This window comes from Lutra lutra, chromosome 8, assembly GCF_902655055.1.
Source record: "Lutra lutra chromosome 8, mLutLut1.2, whole genome shotgun sequence".
NCBI lineage: Eukaryota > Metazoa > Chordata > Mammalia > Carnivora > Mustelidae > Lutra > Lutra lutra.
This window is the reverse complement of record NC_062285.1, coordinates 119655947-119682479: the sequence shown is the minus strand read 5'-3', so window position 1 is coordinate 119682479 and position 26533 is coordinate 119655947. Positions and strand designations below refer to the sequence as shown.

The 26533-nt window shown below is 44.6% G+C and overlaps 1 protein-coding gene across 1 annotated transcript; it reads left to right on the top strand.

Moving 5' to 3' along the window:
• HAL (histidine ammonia-lyase) lies at positions 1–26263 on the top strand. Its single transcript, XM_047742985.1, has 20 exons — positions 1–597; positions 957–1017; positions 1124–1151; positions 1686–1760; positions 1852–1924; positions 2035–2101; positions 2409–2446; positions 3061–3186; positions 6618–6757; positions 8441–8488; positions 9133–9280; positions 10034–10129; positions 10219–10277; positions 11577–11657; positions 14436–14501; positions 14580–14745; positions 17140–17274; positions 21036–21144; positions 21244–21313; positions 23905–26263. Exons 1-20 carry the CDS (start codon positions 351–353, stop codon positions 24043–24045), a joined length of 1974 nt encoding a protein of 657 aa, XP_047598941.1. The 5' UTR covers positions 1–350; the 3' UTR covers positions 24046–26263.
• The last annotated feature ends 270 nt before the right edge of the window (positions 26264–26533 follow it).

Sequence of the window (26533 nt, the reverse complement as noted above, 5' to 3'; positions counted from 1 at the left end):
AAGCCAGGGGAGGGAGAAATTGGGGGCCCTGAGGAGAACGGCACCCAGCAGGCACTGGCACCCCCAGCATGGGAGAAGCCAGGGCTTTGTGTGAGCAGGGGCTACCCTGCTCGGCCTCTCCTGCCTGGAGCTCAGCTGTGAAAACTCAAAGGGACACTGGTATGGCCCTCAATAAATATTTGTCCAATGTGTGGATGAGTAAAGGCAAGAGAGGGGGCGTGTTTTGGAAGTCCATCCCTTTCCTCCCAGCCAACCACACCTCAGTAGTCACTCCCAAATAAAACTCTCCCTGCCCGGTAGCCGCCACAGGTAGAGGAACTGGTGTCAGGGTCCCCTTGGGACACGGAGCCATGCCCAGGTACACGGTGCACGTGCGCGGAGAATGGCTGGCCGTGCCCTGCCGGGATGCGCAGCTCACCATCGGCTGGCTAGGCCGTGAGGCTGTCAGGAGGTACATCAAGAATAAGCCAGATAATGGTGGCTTTGCCTCGGTGGATGATGTGCACTTCCTCGTGCGCCGGTGCAAGGGCCTGGGCCTGCTGGACCACGAGGACCTGCTGGAGGTGGCCCTAGAGGACAACGAGTTCGTGGAAGTGGGTGAGTGTCCGAGTCCATGGGTGCCCGGGAAGGAGGCTCGGCGGCCATCCCTGGGCAGGTGCGGTGGGCTGCGGGCGGGCACATGCCTGGGAGAGGGGAGGCTTCCCATTCACCTGTTACAGCAAGGCCACAGACCCTGAAACGAGCTGACTTCCCTTGCCCCCGGTATGCCATAGAGGCTGCATTCGAGGGGGGTGGGGTGCAGGTGAGAGCTTGAACTGCCGTTTAAACCCTGCCCACACCTGACACCTGCGTCTCTACCTTTTGTTCTCCTCTTTGGAAAAGATGCTAAGAGCACTTGAAAGCCCGTGAGGTTGTTCTAAATCTGTAAAGGAGCCTCTCTGTTATTCTCATTTCAGTTATAGAAGGCGACGCCATGTGTCCCGACTTCATCCCATCACAACCAGAAGGAGTTTACCTGTATCCTTCCCTGCAGGCTGGCTGGTCTGTTCTGGGGGCTACTCCCCCCTGGGACGGGGCTGGGGCTTTCTCACACTCCCCAGTGTTTTCCTTTACCCGGCTTCAGATATAGCAAGTACCGAGAGCCTGAAAAGGTAAGCTTCAACCCACACTCTTTTTGTAAAGAAAATGCAGTCGTGCTCGTTTCTGGAGGGTTGGGGCCTGCAGAATTTATGACCCAATGCTATCAGTTAGGACAGGGCTTTATCCTGCTCTGTGAAGTTAGGAAAAGGTATTATGCTAATTTCTTGCTTTCTTTATTCAGCCTCTTCTAGACCAAGCTTTTTCACTAGCACATTAATGTTTCAGAGCAGAAATAAAATCTCTTGAGTGTCGGGCACCTGGGTGGCTCAGTGGCTTAAGCTCAGGTCATGATCTCAGGGCCCTAGGATCGAGTCCTGCATCCGGCTCTCTGCTCAGCAGGGTGCCTGCTTCCCTCTCTCTCTCTCTCTCTCTCTGCCTGCCTCTCCATCTACTTGTGATCTCTCTCCGTCAAATAAATAAATAAAATCTTAAAAAAAAAAAAATCTCTTGAGTGTCAAAATTCAGTTCTGCTTGAGGCTTGCCTACTCTCTTCGTCAAGCCGCCCAGTTGCTCAAGCTCACCGAGGTCCCCTTCTTTTTGTGCAGTACATCGCCTTAGATGGGGACAGCCTGACCACAGAGGATCTGGTCAACTTGGGGAAAGGACGCTACAAAATAAAGGTACCCGGGAGGGTGGGAGGGATGTCCTCTGACCTTTTTCACGGCATGTGGGAGCCTTCAACGTGCTCAGCTTTGACCAATGTTTTCCTAGCTCACCCCAACTGCTGAAAGGAAGGTACAAAAATCCAGGGAAGTCATAGATAGCATCGTCAAAGAAAAAACCGGTATCCTTTTCTCTTTGTGCACACAGTTCTTTTTATTGACTTTAAAAAAAAAATGACCTGCATCTAATGGTACCATGTCTGTTGTTTTTCTTTCCGCCCCACCCCCCTAGTTGTTTATGGTATCACTACAGGTTTTGGAAAATTTGCCAGAACTGTAATTCCTGTCGATAAGCTAGAGTAAGTCTGATCCCCCCTCCCCCCCCAGCAAACGTACATTCACATGCCACCTGTCCCCATCTTTGGAATTTCTTTCAACAAGAGACATAATTAACATTTGCCCCAGTTTCCAGACGAGGAGGATAAGGCTCCTGTTCACTTGCATACGAGTTGGCATTGAAAACACAGGCTTGCTGGTCTCTCCCATCGCATCACACTGCCTTATTCTGTCTCTCCAAAGATTCACCTGTTTTTCCCTCCATTTCTGCAGCTGAGGGGACACTTTCACTGCGAGGTCTCTAAGAGGGGTTTTCCCTTTCTCTTCCAGAGAGCTCCAGGTCAACTTAGTACGTTCACATTCTTCAGGTAAGTCATTTCAAACATCAAATGACTTCTAGTCTTGTTTGATTTGGTGATTAAAGTACAGCACGGTGCAAGGCATCCTGTAACAGCCGCGAGTAGCGAGTGCATCCTGAAAACTCATGCCAGTTCTGCTTCAGGGGAGGAAGGGAAGCAGAAAACGTCAGACAAGACCACCTTTCAGCTGAATCTCAGGAAAGGAATGGGCCAAGTGGAGGGATGGGGTTGGGGCAGGAGCATGTACATGGCCGTGCCAGCACAGTGGTGGATTCAGGGAAGGAGTGAAGGCTGGAACTCAGGGAATGAGTTGATCAGGATGAGGTGAGATGGAAAAAGTCTGTCAAGAATCCGAGCTGGTTGCTATTCTAAGGGTGTTGGGGAAGGTGGGGTTCACTGAAACATTCTAGGAAAGAGAACCAAAAAGGCAAAACTGGGGTTTCCCATTTTCCTAGAAGATGGGACTTTAAGAAGCAGGACAGTCAGGAAAGAGAGCAGTCCAACTATCTGAGTCAAGAAGAGACAGGTGGTAGGAGACTGGACTGAACTGGGGAAAGATTTGAAAGATGGAGGTAGAAAGGACTTTGATTTTCTAGGAGAAAAACATCAATTCTGTTTTGCAGGTGTTGGGAAACCACTAATCCCTGAGAGATGTCGGATGCTCTTGGCTTTAAGGATCAATGTCTTAGCCAAGGGGTACAGTGGCATTTCCCTGGAGACCCTCAAGCAAGTTATTGAAGTATTTAATGGTAATGCCATGGATCCCCAGGCTTACCCTCCATTGAGGCTGGGCATGTACCACAGGCACTCTTGGTTGATGGCATAGGGAGGAATTAGCAGAGACAAGACGACATAAAATAATGGAGATGAATGGAAATGGGCTTGGTGAGGAGAAGGATAACTGGGGGGGTGAGGGTGGGGACAGAGACACTTAGTCCTTTGTACCTTCAACTCATTCTTCATCACCCTTCACTTAGTATTGGTACCTTTAAGTCTGGAACAAACCCCTCATGTCTGTCCCTGAGCTTAAAGCTGGAGAGAACCTTGAACTCCATGATGCCCCAATGTGGTTAGAGAAGTTGCATCAAATCATCTGGGAAACACCATGATTCCTAGATGTTCATCCCAAAGACCATTTCAGTAGTTCCAGTTAGTGTCTAGGAATCTGAAATCTTAATGCTCCCCAGATGGTGGGATAGCCAGACTTAAATAACTGCAATTCAACTTCTTGCAAAGATAGAACGGAAGTGTGAAGAGATCAAAGGCTTTTGGACCAGGAAGCCATCTGGTGCCAGGATACAATGCAGTTCCGCTCTTTGGAGCTTACTTCTCAGGATAGAAAAAGTCCAACATGGAGACAAGATTTGAAATGCTTGGGAGGCCACTATCCCTTCTCACAGATAAAGATGAACAGAATAGATCAGTGCAGGCTCAGGAAACTCTTTGGGGTGAAGGTATAAAGGTATATAGGGCACCTCTGGGTGCCTAGAGTTCTGAGAATTCCCTTGGGTGAACCATGATCTGGAAGCTGGCCTATGGATGGCACTTTATCCTACTGACATTATTTAGCAGTTGGAAAACACACTGTTATTAGGAATCTGAGTTTACTTTAAAAAAAAGAGGATTTTTTTTTTTTCTTGGTAACTGAGAATTTCCTCCAAAGCAGTACATGTCTGTTTATAGGTGGTGGGTGCCTAGGAATCTGGGCCAAAAAAAAAAAAAAGGAAAAGAAAAAGAAAAAGAGACTACGTTCCCTAAGCTCACCTCCTTAGAGAACCCCTGTGAATACTTTGGTTGTGTCTTACCCTTCTAGAACATTTTATATTACTTTTCTGGTATAAATATTTACATGTTTCCAAACATTCTCCAATAACTTTTCTTTTTTCCCCCAAATATCTTTTAATGGCTACACACACTCTTTGGCCATATGGTCCCTTAATTCCATATTTAGATCATTTCTAACTTGTTCTTAGGAACAAGACTGTAATGAATAGCTAGTTCCTGATCTTTAAGATATATTGCTACAATTTCTAAAAATTTCTAGGTCTGAGTAGACCATACACAGTGAATACAGAGGAGTAGAGAACCAAGAAAGAGGAAAAAGTTAAAGGAATAGATGATCCTTATGGTGATGGGGGTCACCTTTCTTCCATACAGCCTGATGGTTTGTTTCTCTATATACAGTGTACCCCCAACCACCTTCATACAGCAAATCTGAGTATGTCCTGGATAAAATATGTAATGCTTTCCATTGTTCTGAGGATAGAGTCTAGAGTCTAAACTTTAAGAAAATATGTATTTCCTATGCTGTACCTTTCATCATCATGACTTACTCATTCCATAAATGGAAGCCTATACCCCTTCCTCTTTCCTTCACCCATTTTGCCCAGTGCCCCCACCTCTGTCAACCATCAACTTATTCTCTATATTTAGGAGTCTGTTTCTGGTTCTTTTGTTTTGTTTTGTTTTAGATTCCACATATAAATGAAATCACCCAGTATTTATCTCTGTCCTATTTAACATAAGACCTACTGGGTCCATCCATGTTGTCACAAATGGCAAGATCTCATTGTTGGTTATAGCTGAGTAATATTTCATTGTGGGTGTGTATACATACATGTATATATGTATATACATATATACCTACACATTACCTATTCCTTATCCATTCATCTATTAATGGATGCTTGGGTTGCTTTCATATCTTGGCTCTTGTAAATAATGCTATAGTAAACATAGGGGTGGCATGTATCTTTTCAAATTAGTGTTCTAATTTTCTTTGGACCCAATATTGGAATTACTGGATCATATGGTATTTCTATTTTTAATCTTTTGAGACTCCATATTGTTTTCCAAAATGGCTGCACTACTTTGCATTCCCACCGACAGTGCCCAAGGGTTTCCTTTTCTCCACTTCCTCATCAATACTTTTTACTTGAGTTTTTCATTTTAGCCATTCTTCCAGGTGTGAGGTGATATCTCACTGAGGTTTTGATTTGCATTCTCCTGATGATGAGTGTGCTGAGCATTTTTTTAATGTGTCTTTTGGCCATCTGGATGTCTTCTTTGAAAAGATATCTATTCAGGTCCTCTGCCCATTTTTTAATTGGATTATTTGGTTTTTCTGATGTTAGGTTCTGTAAGTTCTTTTTCTATTTTGGATATTGACTCCTTACCAGACATATCATTTGCTAACATCTCCCTTTCAGTAAGTTGTCTTTTCATTTTGTTGATGATTTCTTTCATTGTGAAAACATTTTATTTTGGTATAGTCCCAATAGTTTACTTTTGCTTTGGTTTCCCTTGCCTGAGGATCCATATCTAGAAAAATGTTGCTAAGACCAATATCAGTAGTTATTGCCTGTTTTCTTCTCGGAGTTTTATGGTTTCTGGTCTCACATTTAGGTCCTTAGTCCATTTTGACGTAATTTTTGTGTATGGTGTGAGAAGGTGGCCTAGTTTTCCCAGCACCGTTTATTGAGAAGACAATCTTCCCCACTGTATATTCTTCCCTCCTTTGTCCTAGATTTATTGGTCATATAGGCATAGATTTACTTCTGGCTGAATATTCTGTTCCATTGATTTGTGTGTCCATTTCTATGTCACTATCCTACTGTTTTGATTACTACAGCTTTGTAGAGCATTTTGAATTCTGAGATCGTGATACCTCCAGCTTTGTTCTTTTTTTTTCAAGGTTGCTTGGACTATTGGGGTATTTTGTGGTTCCATACACATTTTAGGATTCTTTGTTTTAGTTTGTGAAAAATGCCATTGGTATTTTGGTAGGGATCACATTGAACCTACAGATTGTTTTGGGTGGTATGGACATTTGAACAATATTAATTCTTCCATTCCATGAAATATACCAATTTTTTTGTGTTGGCTTCAACGTCCTTCATCAGTGTTTTATAGTTTTCAGAGTACAAGTCTTTACAGTCTAAACTTAAAGTGGCTACAAGAGATGGCTTTTTGCTACTGGGAGGGTGCTCCTTCCAGCCCATCCCCCTTATTTCCCTCTCCCCCTTTTTTTTAATAGCAGCTGAGTCAGGTCCCTTAAGCACTAGTTGTGCTTTCCCCCGGTATTTGTGTCACAAAGCGACACTAGCTCCTGCTGGGGGAGGTTGGTCTCATTGGTAAAGTGAAGATAGCCAGAAGTAACGGGTGCCTCCTTCTCTCCCAGCCTCCTGCCTGCCCTACGTTCCAGAGAAAGGAACCGTTGGCGCCAGTGGAGACCTTGCCCCACTGTCTCATCTTGCTCTTGGGCTCATTGGAGAAGGGAGGATGTGGTCTCCAAAGAGTGGCTGGGCTGATGCGAAATACGTAAGACTTTCCAAACAACTTCCATCCGCGGTAGTTTGCCTAAGCCAGATGCCGGCTGCAGGTGCCTGCTTCATAGCATTGAGTCCTTATGGCAGCCCCGTGAGGGAGCCACCTTTATCCCTGTTTCATAAATGAAAACTGGAACTTACGAGTCAAACTAGGCGAGGCTCTAAGCTCCCATTCTTTACCTTCAGGCTTCTGGACTTGGTGGTCACCTTGGTGAATAGGTACAGTGACCAGTGTTGATCCCAGCAATTTGTTCTGCAACGAAAACTCTTCTGGGGCCTATCCAGGAGGTCACACACTGGTGGGCATTTATTGAGTTGCTGGTCTCACAGTGCAGAGCCATGGCTCACAATTCTGACTGTATGGCCTCTGGACAGCTGGTTCCATTTCCTCCCAAGCTCCTACCCCAGTGGTGAATCAGAAGGGCTCGTTTTTGGTAAAATCTTCATGTCTTCCTCATCCATCTCCAGATTCCACCAGAGCAGCCCACAGCATTATTTGACATGTTAGCTCAGGTCAACTGCTGACAGGTCCCCTCAGTGAAGGGGCAGAGGACCAAAGGGGAGGAAGAAGTTAAGGAACAGATAATCCTTGGCGGGGTATAGGTTCCAGATCACCTTTGTTCCCTACAGCCTGTCCTTTATTTCTCTGTGTATAGTGTTTGCCCAGCCCCCTTCACACAGCACATTCCAGCATCTCCTGGCTTAAGCCTGTAATGCTTCCCATTGTCCTTAGAATAAGGTCTAAACTCAGCGTGGCTTCTAAGAGTCTTATTGGTCGAATTCCTCCCCCTTGGTTCTAGAGTGGGATGTGCTGTGTCTGGGACAGAGGGACCAACACATGCTCATTCTTCTCTTTCCCACTCCCTCCTGCTCCTCCTCCCTCCAAGGAGTCCTCTGGGTCTTTCCCCTCCCCTCCAAATGCCTTGAACCCCTCCTTTCTGCTCTCCTAGCATCTTCAGTGCTCATTTTCCAGCAAACCCCATGCACTTCCTTCCTAGATTGCTTAACATATTCTCATTCTGGAATTGCCCCTGAGCTAGTCTGTCTCAATTTTCCTAGGCCAGCCCTAGGCTGACCCCCCAAAACAGTCTGGTGAGTAACAAGTACCCCCAATACACTTGTGAAATGGACACTATGAATGGTGCTGACTCTGCCTTCCTTCCTTCCTCGAGGGTCCTTAGCACAGTGACTGTTTCACCTCCTTTATTCAGGAGAAGATAATTCTGCCAGTGCTTAGATCAGTAGGCCGAGGGTGGAGGACTTTTTAAGTCAAGCTCTGGAGGCAGAGAATTGTGGACAATTGGGAACAAAGCCTCAGTACAGTAGAGGTGCTCGTCTGTGCTGAGGAAGCAGCAGGAGAAAAAGTGAGTCCCTAACGTGGAAGCTGAATACAAAGGACCTAGAAACTCAAACGCAGGGTTATATCCTCAGTCACTAAAGCCCCTGCTTTAAGTATAAAAATTACGTGAAGTGGAAGTCGGCTTTCAGACTAAAGAATAGAACAAGAAAGTAGACCAGAGTAGAAGAACAGAACCAATTTATGTAGGTCTAACCTTTATAAGACAGATCTTTAGGCTTAAGGATATTTTATCAATTCCTTGTGAAATTGGAAATAGAAAAAATGAAATTCGAAATTCATTTGACACCCATTTTTATCTTCTTAATCACTTTTCAGGTCCTGGAAGCTCATGGATTGAAACCAATTGTTTTGAAACCGAAAGAGGTAAAGAGATTCGAGGAAGATTTCCTCATTTTAACAAGTCTTTATTTATAGACTATGTTCAGTCTTCATATCCATCTCACTGGTTTCTTAAAGTAAAAGTGGCTTTCATGTCTGTTTAAAGTTTGTCCCTGAAGAAAGGACTCCTCCCCAAGCCTTCAAAAGATTCTTCATGCCGCAGATGCTTAGGGGTTCTCTTACCTAAGAATGTAAACTCCAAATCGGGATCCCTAAGGATCCCTAACAGATGCTTTGAGTCAAGATCCCTTGGGTGCTCTCCACCAAGAATCTTGGACCAGAAATGTCTTAAGATGTCTTGTCCACAATGAGGACCAATGGAAAAAAAAGGAGCCTTGTTAGGAGCTGAAGATTTTATATGCAGTCTACCCCGGAGGGCCATGGCTGCCTTGAGAACAGGGACATTAACACGTATTTCACTTGCCAGGTTTATGCTAACCGGTTCACAGATGATGGCACTTAATCTTCCGGTGCCTACTAAGCATTCCTGCCCTGCACTTTCAAAAACATAAATAAATGTCATTCAGCTGACAGGTTAACTCTTCTCTTACGGAAGCAAAAGATACGAAATCAGCTTGAACGTGGGTTACAACAACTACCACAAAGGACTTCTCTCTTCCTTTCCAAAGGGCCTGGCGCTCATCAATGGGACACAGATGATCACCTCCCTGGGCTGTGAAGCCGTGGAGAGAGCCAGTGCTATTGCACGCCAGGCCGACATCGTGGCGGCCTTGACCCTGGAAGTGCTGAAAGGCACCACCAAAGCCTTCGATACCGGTCAGCATGGCTCTTCCACTGGGTTACTGTTCAGTCGGCCAGAGCTGGTTGGGTGGGCTGGACTCGGTCTTTAGACATGAGAGTGGTGGGGGTGAATGGTAGGGGAAAAGGAAAATCCCCAAGTCCCTATGGCATACACAGTATTGCTACAGCTTCCTCTAAGTGATGCCACACTTGATCTTGAAATGACCCCATTTTACGGACAGATGCTCACTCTAGAGTTGACCCAGAATTCCGCATCACTCAGGTCTAACTCCCATCCAACTGTGCGCGTGTTAGGAATCTGTTCACAGGGTTTTAGAATTAGAGTAGGATTAGTGTTGGTCCCCATTAGAAAATTGGGAGGGAAAAACTACAGAAGTTGTAGCTTACCCGGAAAGTGGTGAATTTGAAAGACTCCCTACCATTCTAGGTAGTAGGACAGAAAAACGGTCTAAAAATGATTGAAAACTATCAGAAATTGGCCCCTACGGAGCTCCCTTCCATTATCAGCCTAAATCTTTTTAGGATCAGCCCAGGGTCTTGAGTTAAATTCCCAGTGGGCTCCACACATATTTGCACCCAGACATTTAAAGTAGAAAAAATACGGTCAATGAGGAAAATCTTGCTTTTGGAGTTAAGCTTCTGAGTGCTGGTAAGAAGCTCTGGGACTTTTTAGGGCTTGTGTCAGCACTGTGGATGTCCTGACCCATCGATGGTAGCTCATTCTAATGCCAAGAATTGCTCAGACTGTTTCTCTTTCATCAATTCTAGACATTCACGCGGTTCGCCCTCACCGTGGGCAAATTGAAGTTGCTTTCCGGTTTCGGTCACTCTTGGACTCAGATCACCACCCATCTGAAATAGCAGGTCTGGGCGTGTTCATGTGAGTGAGCTTATGTGGTGCTGTGTTTTGTGGAAAAAACTGACCACGTGTCCCTTGCCGTCCCCTTCCGCAGAGAGTCACAGGTTCTGTGATCGTGTTCAGGATGCATACACCTTACGCTGCTGTCCACAGGTAAACCGACAAAACAATCTTTTTTCCAATTCAGGGCACAAAACAGAAAAAGAGTGTTAAAAAGTCATGTAATGTTCAATTATAATCCAAATTTCTTTACTGCCTCTTATTAAATTTTTTTTAAAAGATTTTATTTATGGGACGCCTGGGTGGCTCAGTTGGTTGGACGACTGCCTTCGGCTCGGGTCGTGATCCCGGAGTCCCGGGATCGAGTCCCGCATCGGGCTCCCAGCTCCATGGGGAGTCTGCTTCTCCCTCTGACCTTCTCCTCGCTCATGCTCTCTCTCACTGTCTCTCTCTCAAATGAAAAAAATAAAATCTTAAAAAAAAAAAGATTTTATTTATTTATTTGACAGACAGAGATCACAAGTAGGCAGAGAAGCAGGCAGAGAGAGAGGAGGAAGCAGGCTCCCTGCTGAGCAGACAGCCTGATGCGGGGTTCAATTCCAGGACCCTGAGATCATGACCTGAGCCAAAGGCAGAGCAGAGGCTTTAACCCACTAAGCCACCCAGGCACCCCATTTACTGCCTCTTTAAAAAATTACTCGTACCATACTTCCATTTGTCCAGTCATCGCAGAGCTTCTATTCTCTAGGATAAGCTGTTTCCTCTTGAATTGCTTTGCTCAATTCTCTTGTACAGAAGCACAAGAGACAACTTGTTGTCTTGGTTTAGTGACGTAACTTTTAAAAATTCTTAGTAATAAACATCATCCTAACCCGTTAATGGAATTTTATCTGGTTCTCCCTTTTGGATACCACAAGAACCAGCCTGACCGAGATGGCCACAGGAAGGGCGAATCATAATTCAAGGGCACATCACGGTTGTAACTTATCTGCATTTGATCAGCAGATATAAACCATCATAAATAACTCTGTGAGGCTTTAGTTAAAACAATGCAGAAGACCTGAGCTGGCATGAGGTGTTTAGCATCACAGATGTTACTGCTCGTTTGTGTGTGGCAATTAGTTGGATGAGAGATTAATATACTTCTCAAGAATGAAACAATATTTCATTTGGTGCCAGACTCTAGTCTAGAGTGTAATAAAGAATCCTCCCCAGACTCAACACCCACATTTCCTTTGACTCAGCGAGTTCCATTCTAGCTAGGTGATTGGAAACATCTACTGGGAAGAATTGCTAAGTTAGCTTTATAGCCCAAGTAAATCCCAGTTTAAATCTCTCTTCCTTGCTATCCTATTAAGATCCTTGCTATTCTAAGACAAACATCAGACTCCGTGTGACAGACACCATTATCCGTGTTTTCAACGTATTCACTCATCTGATCTTGTATTTTAGGTCCACGGTGTGGTGAATGACACGATAGCGTTCGTGAAGAACATCATTACCACAGAACTTAACAGCGCAACGGATAATCCTGTATCTTTTGACTGCTGTACTAAGCTATAGCTGTAGAATTCCAGCTGGTGATTTTTAGATCCACTGAAGTGTTCGTCTTGTGTAGCATCTCTGTTCTGTCACTCCATTTCATAGACTAAGTACCTGAAGTTCAGAGGGTAAGTGACAGAGGCAGGTCTGTGAACCTAATTTCACTTCAGAATCTAACATGCTGTGCTTTCCCAGTGGACCCATTCAAGGCTAAAGGATGTATTTCCAGCATTGGCTGAGAGAGTTCAGGAAGATGTTTGCCCTAAAATCCAGGGCTGAGATTGCTGATAGAGGATGAAGACGTATGTCACAAGTGGGATTGTGGGGACCCCGCCCAGGCTGGCATTTATGCAAGCCTTCCTGGTTCTAGTGACACACTAGACAGAAGGCAACTTGTTAACACTTACCAAAGTATTGTCAAGGAGTTATGGCTTTCCCTACCTCAAGTTTTTATTTTTGACATGGATTTTACTCCAATCAGTGTTTCCAAATTTTACAAAGAATAGTAAGAATGCTTCCATTTGTCAAAGATAGAGCCCTTCTTTCCTTCATGGTGTGGGTATCACAGAGTCATCTTATTTCTGCTTTGGAATGTTCTTTGATGGTGTAGTTCCCTCCAGATGTTGACGTGATCTGTCAGGAGTCACACTGGCAAAGTCTTCACAGAGATACTCAATACTGCCTTTGAAGACCACCCAGGCCCTTAGCAATATAGTTTTCCTATCCCATATCTGCCTTAGTTCTCAACACTGGAGAAAGTGCTGAGTTAACAACTTTGGAAGCCATTCCTAGCTGAGGTGAGCAGACGGGTTTCACAGCAGCTGGGTAAGACTGATTTATCACAGGACCTTGCCAGTGTGGTTTCTCTGATAAGCTTACTTCAGGATGTGTGTTTTAGGTCCTCAGTGTCAGGTCGTTTTACAGTTAAGTCAGACCCACACTAAATAATTCTCAGCTCACTCACCTCAACACCACTCCACGCACTGGGCTGCCCCAAATGGAGCAGACCTTTCAAGAAGTTTGTGTAAATCTTGTCTCATCTATCAGTTCTTGTAGAGGAGAGATATCCATTCTACACTTACATAATTTAGACTTTTTTTTTTTTAATTTGGGAGAGAGAGACTGAGAGAGAGAGAGAGAGAGAGAATGAGCAAGACAGAGGGGCAAAGGGAGAGGGAGAAGCAGACTCCCCCTGAGCAGGGAGCCTGATGCAGGACTTGATCCCAGGACCACGAATCACAATCTGAGCTGAAGGCAGACGCTTAACCAACTGAGCCACCCAGGTGCCTCCATAATTTAGACTTGAAAGAGTATCTTATAGAGCAAAAACAAAGAGTTACCATTAAATTAGTAGATGTGGGAGAGGGATAATTCCTAACTAAATTCTTCTCCCACCACTTGACCCAGCAAAAATTTCAGCCAAAAGTACTTTCCTTTTTCAATTAAAGATTCTTAATTATCAATGAATTTCCAATAAGGTAATATTTGGGAATTCCCCTGCAATATTGGTGTTAGTTGAAAGAATATTCCTCTCAATTTTTCTATTGTAGAAATAGAGCACCTATTACACAGTTGCTCGATGTTATGGGGGCTAAATTCTGATTGCTTTACTCTGATCGCCAACAAACAAATTTGGAACAACTGAAGAACAATTGACATGCTTAAGTTCCAAGTATGTGCAAAGACTACTTGCTATAAGGATTCAGAGAATGGAGAGAAGACTAGGATCTGTGACTGGGGGTGGCTCGGTGGAGAAGAGCCAGCGCTGGGCCCAAGAGGTTCACAGTTGTATGTACTGAAAAGGGTAACTCCCAGCTTGATGAAGTTAACGTAATACGTGCATCTCCAGCTCTTTGGAAGTCAGAGCCTTCCTCGCACAGAGTGAGTTCCTAGCTGATAGATAATAAGCATTCTTTAGTCCAGTAGGTATAAATCAGCTCTTTGCAATCTACAAGAAGGGTCTGTTACTGCCTTTGTCTGGGTGCCTGTTGTTTTAAGCGAAGCACATGACAGAATGGGATGATCCTTGAGGGCATTACGATGCAGTGAGTCTGAATTGCTCCTACTGAGATCGGTTTGCAACAGCCTCTTGGCCACCTTTTGCTATGGATGCTGCTGTAGGATCACTGAGTAGACTAAAGTTTGAAAATCTTTCCAGAATTGATTGTTCCAGACTATTTGGTGGTCGTTCATCAACAAAGTCTTCCATTCAGCAAATTCTACCAAGCATAAGAAGAAGAAATAAAACTGGTGTCCTGGTCTCTGTTCTTAGTTACAGACACAAACTTTTTTTTTTTTTTTAAAGATTTTATTTGACAGAGAGAGATCACAAGTAGAGAGAGAGAGAGGAGGAAGCAGGCTTACTGCCTAGCAGAGAGCCCGATGTGGGACTCGATCCCAGGACCCCGAGATCATGACCTGCGCTGAAGACAGAGGCTTAACCCACTGAGCCACCCGGCAGCCCACAGACACAAACTTTTGAGGGAAAGTACTAACCACTAGATTATGATAGTTATGGTGTTTGAGAAATCTCTAATTTCAGAAAAAAGCACAAAAACCAAAAAACATTTCATGTTCCATGTTTCCTTGGCCCCTAGTTAGGTGTGCATGATTCATCTTTAAGGTTTTGGGTATTTGTTTTGTTGTTTCTGTGTTTGTTTTTGTGTCCCTTTATGTCAACAACTGCTTGTAGAAAGACACTCCTTCCCTCCTCCCATATTTGTACAAGGGCTACGAGTGTTAAAAATTAGCCTTAACTTGTTTTGCAAGATGGTTTTTGCCAGCAGAGGAGAGACTATTTCTGGAGGAAACTTCCATGGTGAATACCCAGCCAAAGTAAGCTTTTTAAGAATTGCTCCTGACCCTGAAAGCATATTCCAATTTAAGCCAGGTGAACGGAGACACTCTTTCTAGGCCCTAGATTATTTGGCCATTGGAGTCCATGAACTTGCTGCGATTAGTGAAAGAAGAATTGAAAGACTCTGTAACCCCTCCCTCAGCGAGCTGCCTGCCTTCCTGGTGGCTGAAGGTGGTCTCAACTCCGGGTTCATGATTGCGCACTGCACCGCGGCAGCCCTCGGTAAGAATACCGCCCATTCCCCAGAACACAAACCTGTCCATTTCATCTGAAAATGTCCAATTTTGTCCTTGAATGCGATCTTTTCCCCCCACCTCATTTGCATCCCACCTGTCTCGACAGAAATGCAGAAGGGAAGTCTCTTGAACGTTTTTTAGAAAAAAACTGAATGAACAAAGCTAGACTGAAACATACTAATACCTAATGAGTTTGTAAATGATGAGGTTTCCACAATTTCTCTGTAGGACGCAACTGGATATCACATAGGAAATTCATCTTTGTAGCTTTTTCCCCTAATCTTAATTTGAAGACTAGCAGAAGGAAAAAGACAAAGGTATCTACAATTAATGGCGAAACTTGAGCTGACTTGAGTGATTAAGCTTTGGGTACATTCTATTAGATACACCAGCCACTAAGATCATAAATATGTGATTACAATGTGCAAAAATGCTTATGAGAAGATGCCCTCCATGAAAACTGAGCTTCAGTGTGGCTGATCTCTGACTCCAAACTGTGAGTAACACATCACAGCAGGCTCCAGTACAAAGGATGCACTAAGGGCTTCGTTAATATTTGCTCACTTAATGGTCACAACAATACCATGAGGCGCGTACTATTATTAGCTCCATTGTACAGATGAACACCCAAAGATCTGAGAAGTTAGGTGACTTACCCAACACTGGACAGCTAGTAAGTGGAATGGAATTCAAACCCAGGCATTTTTGTTCTCAAGTCCATGCTCTAGCTTCAATTAATATGGATCTCATTTTAATCTGTATTTAATCCTAAACTATGGTTCCCAGATTTAACAAATGGAAATGCAGGATGCCCAGTTAAATTTGAATTACTCGGGACATACTTGTACTAAAAAATTATTTGTTTTTATCTGAAATTCAAAATTAACTGAGCATTCTGTATTTTTTTCAGGCAAACCTACCCAAGAGGCAGGAGAGCCTGTGCTTAATCAATAGCATAGACTCTAGGACCAAATTCCAACTCAGTCATTTATCAGGAGTGAGATATGGAGCAAGTTTCTTAATCCTCTCTGTTAACTCCTCTGTAAAATGGGGGTGATGAATTTACCTAATGGGACTGATTTGAGGATTAAATGAATTAATGCATATAAAGCTTTAGAACTATGCCCAGCCGTGTTTTAAGCACTAAATATTAGCTGTTATTAATATCGTTCCTAACCCCTTCCTCACTGAAGCCTCACACGAAAACTCACCACAACTCAAAGGAGTCCCTGAATTCATCGTGTCCTCTATCTAATATCTTCTAATTACTCACTTACCTCCTTATTAAAATACTCTAAGGGTAGCAACTTCTCATACTAATGTAACTGATTTAGAAAACATTAGGGACTTTGGAAAGCTTCGTTTGAATATGTTTGGCTTTCCCTAAACTGCCTATTGAAGTTGTTCAACTTGTCAACTTGCTTTCATTGTAATGAAACAGGTAGTTTTCTTTTTCAGAGACTTGTAACTTCTCTTTCTGAATAAGCCTCACCACAGACTGTGTATCCATTAAAGCAGGTTTTGGGTCCCAGGACCTGGGACTCACCGTGCTTGAAACCTGGAAAGTTCTGGTCTAGGACGAGCCGACCAGCTGGTCTACATCACTAGATTATCTCAGGATCCCTTATAGCAGGGAGAACAATGGAACCTCACCCAGCCACTCTCGGGAGCAAAAAAGTAGGGGAGAAAACTCTCTCCAAGGCTCTGGGAGCAGGGGAGGAGCTCTGGAATGTAGGTCCTCCTCCACACTTAGTGTGTTGTCCCCGGGCCAAGAATCCAGCCATCCACTGAGAGTTTGTTAAAACAGCAGAATCTCAGGCCCCACTTGAAACTCAACATTTGCATATTGACAAGATTAGAGTGACTCATATGCGCAATAAAGTCTGATCTAGGCCATCTCCAGAATTCCTCCCCCTCCCCAAGACACGTCTGGCAGTCATGGAGCCCTTGCTTGAATCCCCGCACTGAACAGTCTGAGCTATGAAATCTCTTTGTGCAAGATCTGTGGGCCAAGTCTCCACCTTGAATCCCAACACCTCCTCTGGGGACACAATCAGTCTATTGTTCTCAAGTACTTGGCAAAGTCCATCAGGACTTTTTCCCCTAGTCTCCCGGCATGCTAAACGCTTCCAGTGTTTTCAAATAGGGTTTGTAATAGGGTTCCTATCAGTTCTCATCTCAGAACTCACTATTCCCTCCTTTTCCATTTAATACAAACCCAACCTGCTTCCTTTTCCCAAAATAATCTGGGACCATCTGGTGCTTCAATACCAACCAAGAGCTCCTGGAGAGGACACTCCGTGCTGTTAGGCACACTGGCAAGCCAACAAGGCAATTTTTCCCATTAGCAACTTACTTACCTTGCCCTGGCCTCTTGCAGTGTCTGAGAACAAGGTTCTGTGCCACCCCTCGTCTGTGGACTCTCTCTCCACCAGCGCCGCCACAGAGGACCACGTTTCCATGGGAGGATGGGCAGCAAGGAAGGCCCTTCGGGTCATCGAGCACGTAGAACAAGGTAAACCCAGCCCTTCTGGGACGGCGCGCCCCACCAACAAACGACCGCATCTGCGGCTCTTCTTGTGGGATCCCTACGGGCAGCAGCGGCCTCACCTGGGAACTTGTTAGAAGGGTCAATTCTTGGGCCCGGCCCGAGACCTGCTAAATCAGAAACTCTAGGGAAGAGAGCAGAACCCATCTGGGTTTAACAAGTCTTCCAGGTGATTCTGAAGCTCTCCGAAGATTAGGAACCACACCTGCTGTCTAAGCAGTTTCGCTGGTTGGCTTAATTTTTTAAATTAAAAAAACATATTCAAAAGTGGAGAGGTTAGTGCTACAAACCCTCCTGTACACCAACTCAACAGCACATTTGCTTCATTTTTTCCTTGACTTTCTCAAGTTATTTTCACACAAATCCCATCACGTTATTTTCTTCCTGCATACTTTGTCCCTTAAATATGAATGCTTTTTTTTAATCCACCATCATGCCATTCTCATATCCAAAAAAAATCAACAGTGAGTCTTGGTATCACATAACAAGTTGAGTACATATTCAAAATTTCCCAATTTCTCAATGCCTGCATAGTGGGTTTGTTCAAATCCGGATTCAAGGTCCACATTTTAAATTTGGTGGTCAAAGTTGTAAGCCTCTTTTCATCTAGAACACTCCCCTCTCCCATTTTTTTTTTTTTTCATGCCACAGAGTAGTTAAAAAAACAGGTCAGTCTTCTGTCAGAGTCTAACATTCTGGATTTTTACCTGTTAGCCTCCTCCCGGTGTTACTTTTAACTTGCTATCTGCATGTTATCTCTGTCCCCCACATTTTCCGTCGGCTGTGGAAGAATTAACAAGATTCAGATCCGTATCTTTCGGGAGATGGTTTCTAGGGTGGAGCTGTGTTAGGCCAACCTCTCCCCGCCTTAATTACTGCTTATTTGTTTTTTTAAAGACAAATTGCCTTTCTTTAGGCATTGTTAGCTAAGCTACTAAGTTTTTGCAATTGTATCAGAAGCCGTTGAAAGACAAAAGAATATCACTACAGTAATTCCCCTCTCCCGGAGCTGGAGGGGAGGGGGGGGAGGGGGGGCAGGGGGGGCCGGTCCAAGACCCTGGGAGAAGCCTGATCCCTCGAGATTCCAAGCCCTATGTATACCACGTTTTTTTCCTGTATGGACATACCTGTGATACAGTTTAATTGCTAAATCAGGCACAGTAAGAGATTGACAAAAAATAACTAATCAAGTAGAACAGTTAAAACGATATATTGAAATATAAGTTCGGTGAACATGAGCTCTCTCAAAATAGCTTACTGTGCTTTACTCACTCTTCTTGTGACGAAGGGGGGACGACAGAATGCGTACACGGACAGATGAAGTGAGCGAACGCCTCAGGCGTTGTGAGGTAGCGTTAGGCTACTCTTGACTTTCCAATGATTCGTCAGAAAGAGGCATCTGACGACCCATCAGAAGGCTCACCTGCTTCCAGACCGTGGTTGATTGTGAGCAACCAAAACAGCAGAAGGTGAAATGGCAGATAAGCAAGGACGAAGGTATCCTAAGATAAATGTGGGAGAGTTATGTGCTCTTATTATTGAGATATAATTTATGTACCACAAAATCACTCACTTAAATTGTACACTTCGGTTGTTATTAGCATATTCAGAAAGTTGTGCCATCACTACCACAAATCAATTTTAGAACATTTTCATCCCAAAAAGAAACCTTGTGAAACCTTGTACCCTTGACCCAGCACTCGCCCATTCTCCCTACTCCACCCTGCCCTGAGGCTTAGGCCCCCTAGATGTCCTTTCTCTCTCTATGGATTTGCCTTTTCTGGAAATTCCATAGTAATGGCCTACAATATCTGATCTTGTGTAACTGGCTTCTTCCGGTCAGCATAATGTGTTCAAGGTCCGTCCATGTGGTGGCATGTGTCAGTGGTTCATTCCTTTTTCATGGCCCAGTAATATTCCGTCATACGGCTATACCGCATTTTGTTTATCCATTCATCAGGCGAGGGATGTTTGGGTTTTGGCCACCTTTTGGCTAGTATGAATACTGCTGCTATGGACATTTGTGTACAAGTTTTTGGGCAGACATAATGACATTTATGAGAGAGAAAATATAGAAAAAGACATAGAGAAAAGAAAAGAAAATATAGAAAAGACATAGAGAAAAAGACATTTCTCTAGAGTGCAGTTGCTGGGTCATACGGTAACCTGTGTTCATCTGTTTCAGGACCTGCCAGATTGTTTCCCAAAGCAACTCTACCATGTTACATTCTTAGCAGCAGTTTTTGAAAGTTCTGAGTTTTCCACACCTTCCCCAACACCTGTTATCATGATCTGTCTACCACGGTAGACAGATGTCCCCACTGAACATGTTGCTCTGGCCAAAAGCTTAAGGAGTCACCCTTGTCCATTCTCAGATCCTCTATCCAATTCATCAGCATATCAGACTTACCATCAAAAGACACCGAATCAAGGCTCTGTCATCTCCTTTTGAATGGTCTCCTTGTTTTCACTACTGTTCTTCTACAGTTACCACATGCAATAATCAGGGTGAGGTTCTTAAACTGTAATTTTGACCACACTATGTTCCTGCTGAAAATTTGCCAGTTCGTTCCTTGTGCTCAAACCAAAATCCAGCCCCATTCCTGTAGCCTACAAGGATCACACATGATCTGGCTTCTGGCTCTCACTGACCCCTCTCTCCATTCCATTCCTTACCCTGGAACTACCGTGTTATTCTTGTACCCACCAAGGACACGTCCCTAACTCAGCACCTGTGTCCTTGCTGGCCCATCTGCCTGCAACATTGTTCCCCTAGGCCTTCACACGGTTCACTTCTGCATTCTACCTTGGTTGCTGTGCAGATTTCATCTCAGATGTCTTCCCTGTCTACCCCAGCTCAACTTCTTGAAGTTTCCAATTCCTTATGCATAAAGTGAGGGGACTGCATGAGAAGATGCAAAGTTTCTTCCAGGTCCAAAATGGATCCCATTGCTTCATCCCCTCCCATGGTGTCCTGTCTGTACTCACCAGAGTTTGGAATGGGCTTCATAAATTTTAAGATAAGACGCCAAATCTTTTTAATACTCCATTTCAGTTGACCACGTAAATGGTTTGATCAACTTGAAGCTTTTTTGTTATTTTCTTGGCAAATAATGGAATCCAAAAGTAGAGAAATTTATATTTCAATATTCAAAGCTGATAGCAAGGTATGGTACATTTAATAAGAGTTCTTAACTAGGGGAAAAAAAACATGTAAAGACTGTTTTATCAAGAAACCTAAAGTTGGCAAGATACCAGTTTCTACAATTTGAGTTTTAGTGGGCTTGGGAGCCTTGAGTTTGAAGGCTTGAAAGAACATTGTAGAATTATGCAGTGCAACAAAAGACTGATTTGCTCCTTCCCTGGCTCCTTCAGTCCTTTGATGAAAGTCTATGTGCCAGGTATTTCAGCCCCAAGAGAAGCAGCAAGACTAAAACAAATGGAAATAGGACACAGATGTCATCCATCTTGATCAGATGACATAAGAAGGAGAGCACTAAGACATTTACCTGCACAGCACTCCCCTTCTAAACGTTAAAGATCCAGCCAGTGGGGTAAAAGAGGAAATTTTTGAATGGTAACCAAATACCAAAGCAGCTCTTTCTACCAAAAGACCGAGAGCCAACCATCTCTCAGTTGGCGAGAGCTGGCTGACAACTTCCACGTGAGTGATATCCCCCCAGCACGAAGTCGGCTTCAAACAGCTGTCCCCTCCACTTTTCTCGTAGTGCTGGCCATCGAGCTCCTCGCAGCCTGCCAGGGCATAGAGTTTCTACGCCCCCTGAGAACAACCACTCCTCTGGAGAAGGTCTATGACCTTGTGCGCTCTGTTGTAAGGTAAAGACAAACAGGTCCCCGGGTGTGACATCATTTCAGGACTGTGAACCCTGGCCACAGTTCGTGTTGGGCTGATGGTCTGATGTGCTTTCTGTGCAGGCCCTGGATAAAAGATCGCTTCATGGCTCCAGACATTGAGGCAGTGCACAGGCTGCTCGTTGAGCAGAAGGCAAGTTGGCCACTTGGTTTCCTTCTTAGTTTTGGGTCATTATGGGAAAGCAAAGTGGGAGGGGGCACTGCAGAAATACTGTCTTATTCTTTTGTTTCCTGTCTCTTCCTTGGAAGTGAACAAAAAGGAACTCGAGCAACTTCCAAGGCAACTAAAAAGCTCTTTGATAAACTCTTAAGTGTCCTGTGTTGCATCCAAACATTGACTATCTAGCAATTAGAAACTGAAAGGACTTTAAATGGAGTTTGGGACAGGTACTCCTGAGGAGAAAATGAGATGAAAGTTTCATGGATCCCCTTCACCAAAAATATCCTCTTTTGTTCAAAAGCACGTTCTATTTCCATGATGTTATCACTGCCTCCTCCAACAAGCCCAATGACTAAACGGACCTCAAGACAAAACAAAGTCCCAGGATTTTTTTTTTTTAAGATTTTATTTATTTATTTGACAGAAATCACAAGTAGTCAGAGAGGCAGGCAGAGAGCCCATCCCTTGAAAGACCAAGACTCCAGAAATGAGTTTTGATGGGAAAGGACTTTGAGCTCTGTTCATGAGGCCAGCTGCCACCTGGGGAAAAGCCGGACTCTTGTCCCAAAGCCCACTCCCAGGTTTCTGCCTGGCCCAGAGTTATTTAAAGGGATTTAATCAGCTAAGGGAGTACAGTGGTCTGTGACATTTCTTGCCTACCTGCAGACTTGATAATGGCAGCTACAGAGTCATCTTGGTGCTTGGTGGTTGTGCAAATTCTAGTTTTTTTGGTGCCGAGGGTGGAGGTCAGTTGAGCAAAGAGGTCTAGTTCCTTGGTACCCAGAGGTGGAGCAAGAGTGTCCTATTCTTTCTACAAAGGAGGGCAAGAGCTACAGATGCACAAAGGGAGGGTCAGGAAAGTCATTTATGTGTGTGACCTTAAAAAAGAAAACCATTTTGATAAAGATTGCTGGGTTAGTCAGAAAGCCAAGGCAGCTCCCAACAGACTTGCTGGCCTCTGGGGCCTGGGAAAGTTCCAGTCCTTCATTCCCCAAGGCCAGAGGTCTGCAAATCTCAAAGAAAGTCAGTTAATTCTGTTACAGATCAAGGGCCTTAGGTCAGCAAGCAAGAAGTTTTGTTACCTTGACTCAAGATAACCCTTAAGACCGGCTGGAGTGCTGCCGTACACCCCTTGGTGGACACCAAGGGGGCTTCCATGTTTGGCAGTTTGTAAGTAACACTGCAGTGACTGTGGAGGCGCCCCCTACTGTTTTCGAGGAACTTAGCCTTTGCAAGGATACGTTTTCTAAGGTAATACAAAAGGAAAGGAAATGCTTCTTGGTTGTTAGCAACAAGCTGATAAAAAGCAGCTGTAGGGGGGCACCTGGGTGGCTCAGTGGGTTAAAGCCTCTGTCTTCGGCTCAGGACATGAACCTAGGGTCCTGGGATCAAGCCCCACATCGGGCTCTCTGCTCAGCAGGGAGCCTGCTTCCTCCTTTCTCTCTCTCTGCCTGTCTCTCTGCCTACTTGTGATCTCTGTCAAATAAATAAAATCTTAAAAAAAAAAAAAAAGCAGCTGTAGGGGCGCCTGGATGGCTCCGTCGGTTAAGTGTCTGCCTTCGGCTCAGGTCATGATCCTGTGGTCCCATCCAGACCCGCATGGGGCTCCCTGCTTGGCAGGGAGTCTGCTTCTCCCTCTGCCCTTCTCCCCAATCAGGCTCTCTCTCTCAATCAAATAAATAAAATCTTAAAAAAGAAAAAAAAAAGCAGCTGTGAATCAAAAACAGGACCTGAACTTGAGAAGAGGAGATTCCTGAAACAGAGTAGGCTGGTACGTGGAGCTGTAGAGTAAGCAAGGGTCTGAAACGCCGCTTCTCAAACTTTCCTGTGCATGTGAATCTCCTGGGGGTCTGGTTCTAAGGGAGGCCGATGCCGCTGGCCCACAGGAGGCTGTGGGAGCAGCAGGAGTGGAAGGAATAGAGCGCTGGGCGGCTCAGCCAGTTACAGGTCTGCCTTTGGCTCAGCTCATGATCTGAGGGTGCTGGGATGCAGCCCTGCATTGGGCTCCCTACTCAGCGGAGAGTCTGCTTCTCCCTCTGCCTGTCCCTTAGCTTGTGCATGCTCTCTCTCTCTCACAAAATAAGTAAATAAAATTTAAAAAAAAATTTTTAAAAGGGCGTAAGGAGTAGAGCACATGTGCCATGGAAACCCAGCAAACAAGGAAATCCGTTGCGCTATTCAAAGCTTGCTTTAGAAAACGCACATGCATACCTTTGAGCAACTTTCCTTAATTCCGTCCACACTGAATCGTCTGGGTTTTGTTTCTGTGTTGGCTTGTTTTGATTCCAAAGAGTAAGCAGCTGAAAACCCTCCTGGGAAACTTTAGAAAGGCTTTGGACTTTGTATTTTAAAAGCTGTTAATGCAACCAAAGTCTAATGGATACAGACTGTGTGTCGAATGAAAGCAAGCAAACAGCTGCTAGGTGCCTGCCTGGTCAGCTCGTGACGTTTTGATTCGATGAAGCTGATGTTGACTGACATGTGAGGACAGTGTCGTCAACATTCTGACTCTGCTTTATCCCTACAGTGTCGTCAACATTCTGACTCTGCTTTATCCCTCTCAGGTCTGGGAGGTTGCTGCCCCATACATCGAAAAATACAGAATGGAACATATTCCTGAATCCAGACCGGTTTCTCCAACAGCCTTTTCACTGGAATCTCTACATAAGAAATCCACCAAAATCCCCGAGTCCGGAGATCTTTGACAGGCTTTGTCATGGATCAGTGGATCAGAGGGTCCTTGGTTGAACAGCAAGCAATATTATGCAGAAGAAGAGACCTGAGGACTTTCCTAAGTAGATCAACCCATTATGTTGTTCGGTCCTTCTACAACCTCCTTTGCTTAGGCTGGTAACGGCATTAGCATTGCTCACTCTAGCACTGTGTTCTCGTTGACCTGGTTTCAGACACAGAAGTTGTTTTCAGATTATAGTTTTCTTTCTTCCTTAACAATATCAACAGGCCACAGACCACTTCATTCATTTGAACTCAAATTTTGAAACAGATTGGTATTTTTTTCCAAAAACATTAGACTTTTACGAATCTCTTTCTCTTCTCTTTCTCCTCCTCTTCTTCTCCTTCCCTTCCCCCTCCCCACCCTCCTCCTCCCCCTCGTCCTCCCCTCCTCCCTCCTCCCCATCCTCCTCCTCCTCCTCCTTCTTCGTTTACGGTTTGACCAGATCTCCACTAGATAACTTTGGCTGATTGAATTATACCATGATATGATGAATGTTCTCACTAGGCCTTCATCAACAACTTCTTTTGAAGTCATAATTTGTCCAAAGCGTCTCTTTCTTCTAGTAATCGCCTCAGAGTATAGTCAATAGGTCGAGAGGTTTTGTGTAAAGGATTACTATTGGAGTGGCCCTTACTGATATTTGTCAAATATCACTATACATCTCTATCTGGCTATCTGGCAAAACACTGTACATCTCAAAAAAAATCTCAGATGCTTAAGCTGGAGTTAGAGGTTAGTATTATTACCTTCTTCCTGTGGGTTAGTACTTTATTCACAGTCCTCTAACAACCCTGCGTTGAGAAGCCTCCTGTCTCACAAATAAAGAATCTTACGTTCAGAAGTAACCAACCCCTTCTCTGTAATGATAACCCTTAAAAGGGGGAACTCTTGACAAAGGTCTACGGGGCCCTGGGCTGTGTTACCCAATCGGTTTTTTCCTCAAAAAAGAAGACAAAGGACCATCTGGGAAGACTTAAGTATAATCACCCAAATGAAAGATGAGTCAGATGACCTCTTCGCTTCGCAAGGCTAACTCTGTGACTTTGCACCTACGTGTGCGAATGCATGCAAGGGGCTCCCCGTGCAGGAGACCAGAGCCACGGCTCCAACAATGACAGTAGGCCAGATACACTTGCCAACTTGCCTACCCACTTCCAGCCTAAAATGGGTCCAACAGTTTATTTCACAATAGGGTTTCTCTCTTTAAATGGCGGTTGGTCTCCAGCAAAAGGTGGACACCGAAGGGAAAACGGCTGCCCACAGCAATTCAGTGACCAAAATGGGCTGAGGAGCCTGTTTATGGAAAGGTTGTTCTGGGTACCGTCCTTTGCCAAAACGTCAAAAGGCACAAATGAGGCTTCTTCGTGCTTAGCCATGAACCCCAGTCGAGCCAGTAAACCCAGCCGTCTGATGGCTGCTCTTCACTCCAGTGTGGGAGGGCTGGGTCCCTACAGGCCACTGTGGTCTTCCCGGGCACTTTATGATCAAGTTTTCGAGGCAGCTCCGTGAGAAACGGGTTATCACATGCCGCCAAGAAATGTCAAGGTAACCGTGGAAAGACTCCGTCTGTTGTCTTATGTTGTCACAATGTTCTTAGATTTTTACAAGCAAGTGTAGCGCCTCCTTAGGGAAAGGCTATTCAAGCTGCAGTTAATCAAGCTTCTGAAAGGTTTAGACAATGAATGTTATTAGCACATGGCCATGCATCCTTAGAAAGTGTGGTTGGTTTGGGTATCCTTTCTCCATCCCAGGGGAGTGGCAGGAAGAGTTAGAAGCATCTCGATTTCCTCCCAGCAGGCTCACCTGGGCTTCTCCTGCCATCTCAGGGCAGCGAGAGGGCAAGCCCCGGAGCCTTTGGGCTCTTGTGCTTTCCAGTGACACACTTGCTAATGTCCTGGTGGCCAAAGCCAGTCGGGGAGAGTGCTACTCAATGACGTTGGGATGTGATCTGCGGTCCATCACTGTAACAATCTACCACATACATAAAAACCAAACACAGAACCTGAAACATTCAAGATGCTTTTCATTACTACTTTAAACTTGAGCCTCATCTTTGTATCTGGTCACGGGATTGTTACCGTTTTATTAAACCTTTTCATTATCTCATGAAAAGCATGGTCATTTTGCATTTGGGGGGTTATTTGGTTAAAGGTGTTAACTTACTAAATGTAAACATTAAAAATATACCAAAAATCAAAGCCAAGAGACGAGTTTCAGGCCGTGGCATAGGCCGGGTTAGTCACGAAGTGTCGCATTCCCTTGGCTTAGTGACCAGTTCAAGAAATGGTTGAGGTCGCGATTTGGGCCAATGAGATGGAGATGACTTTTACTGGAAGCTTTGAGAAAATGTTTTCTCTCCTGAGAGCCATGGTAGCCAGGCTTTCTCATCCACCTATCTGAGGTGAATGAGGAGGAGGCACAGAACCCCGAAGGCTGTTGAAAGCCAGCCCAGCCCA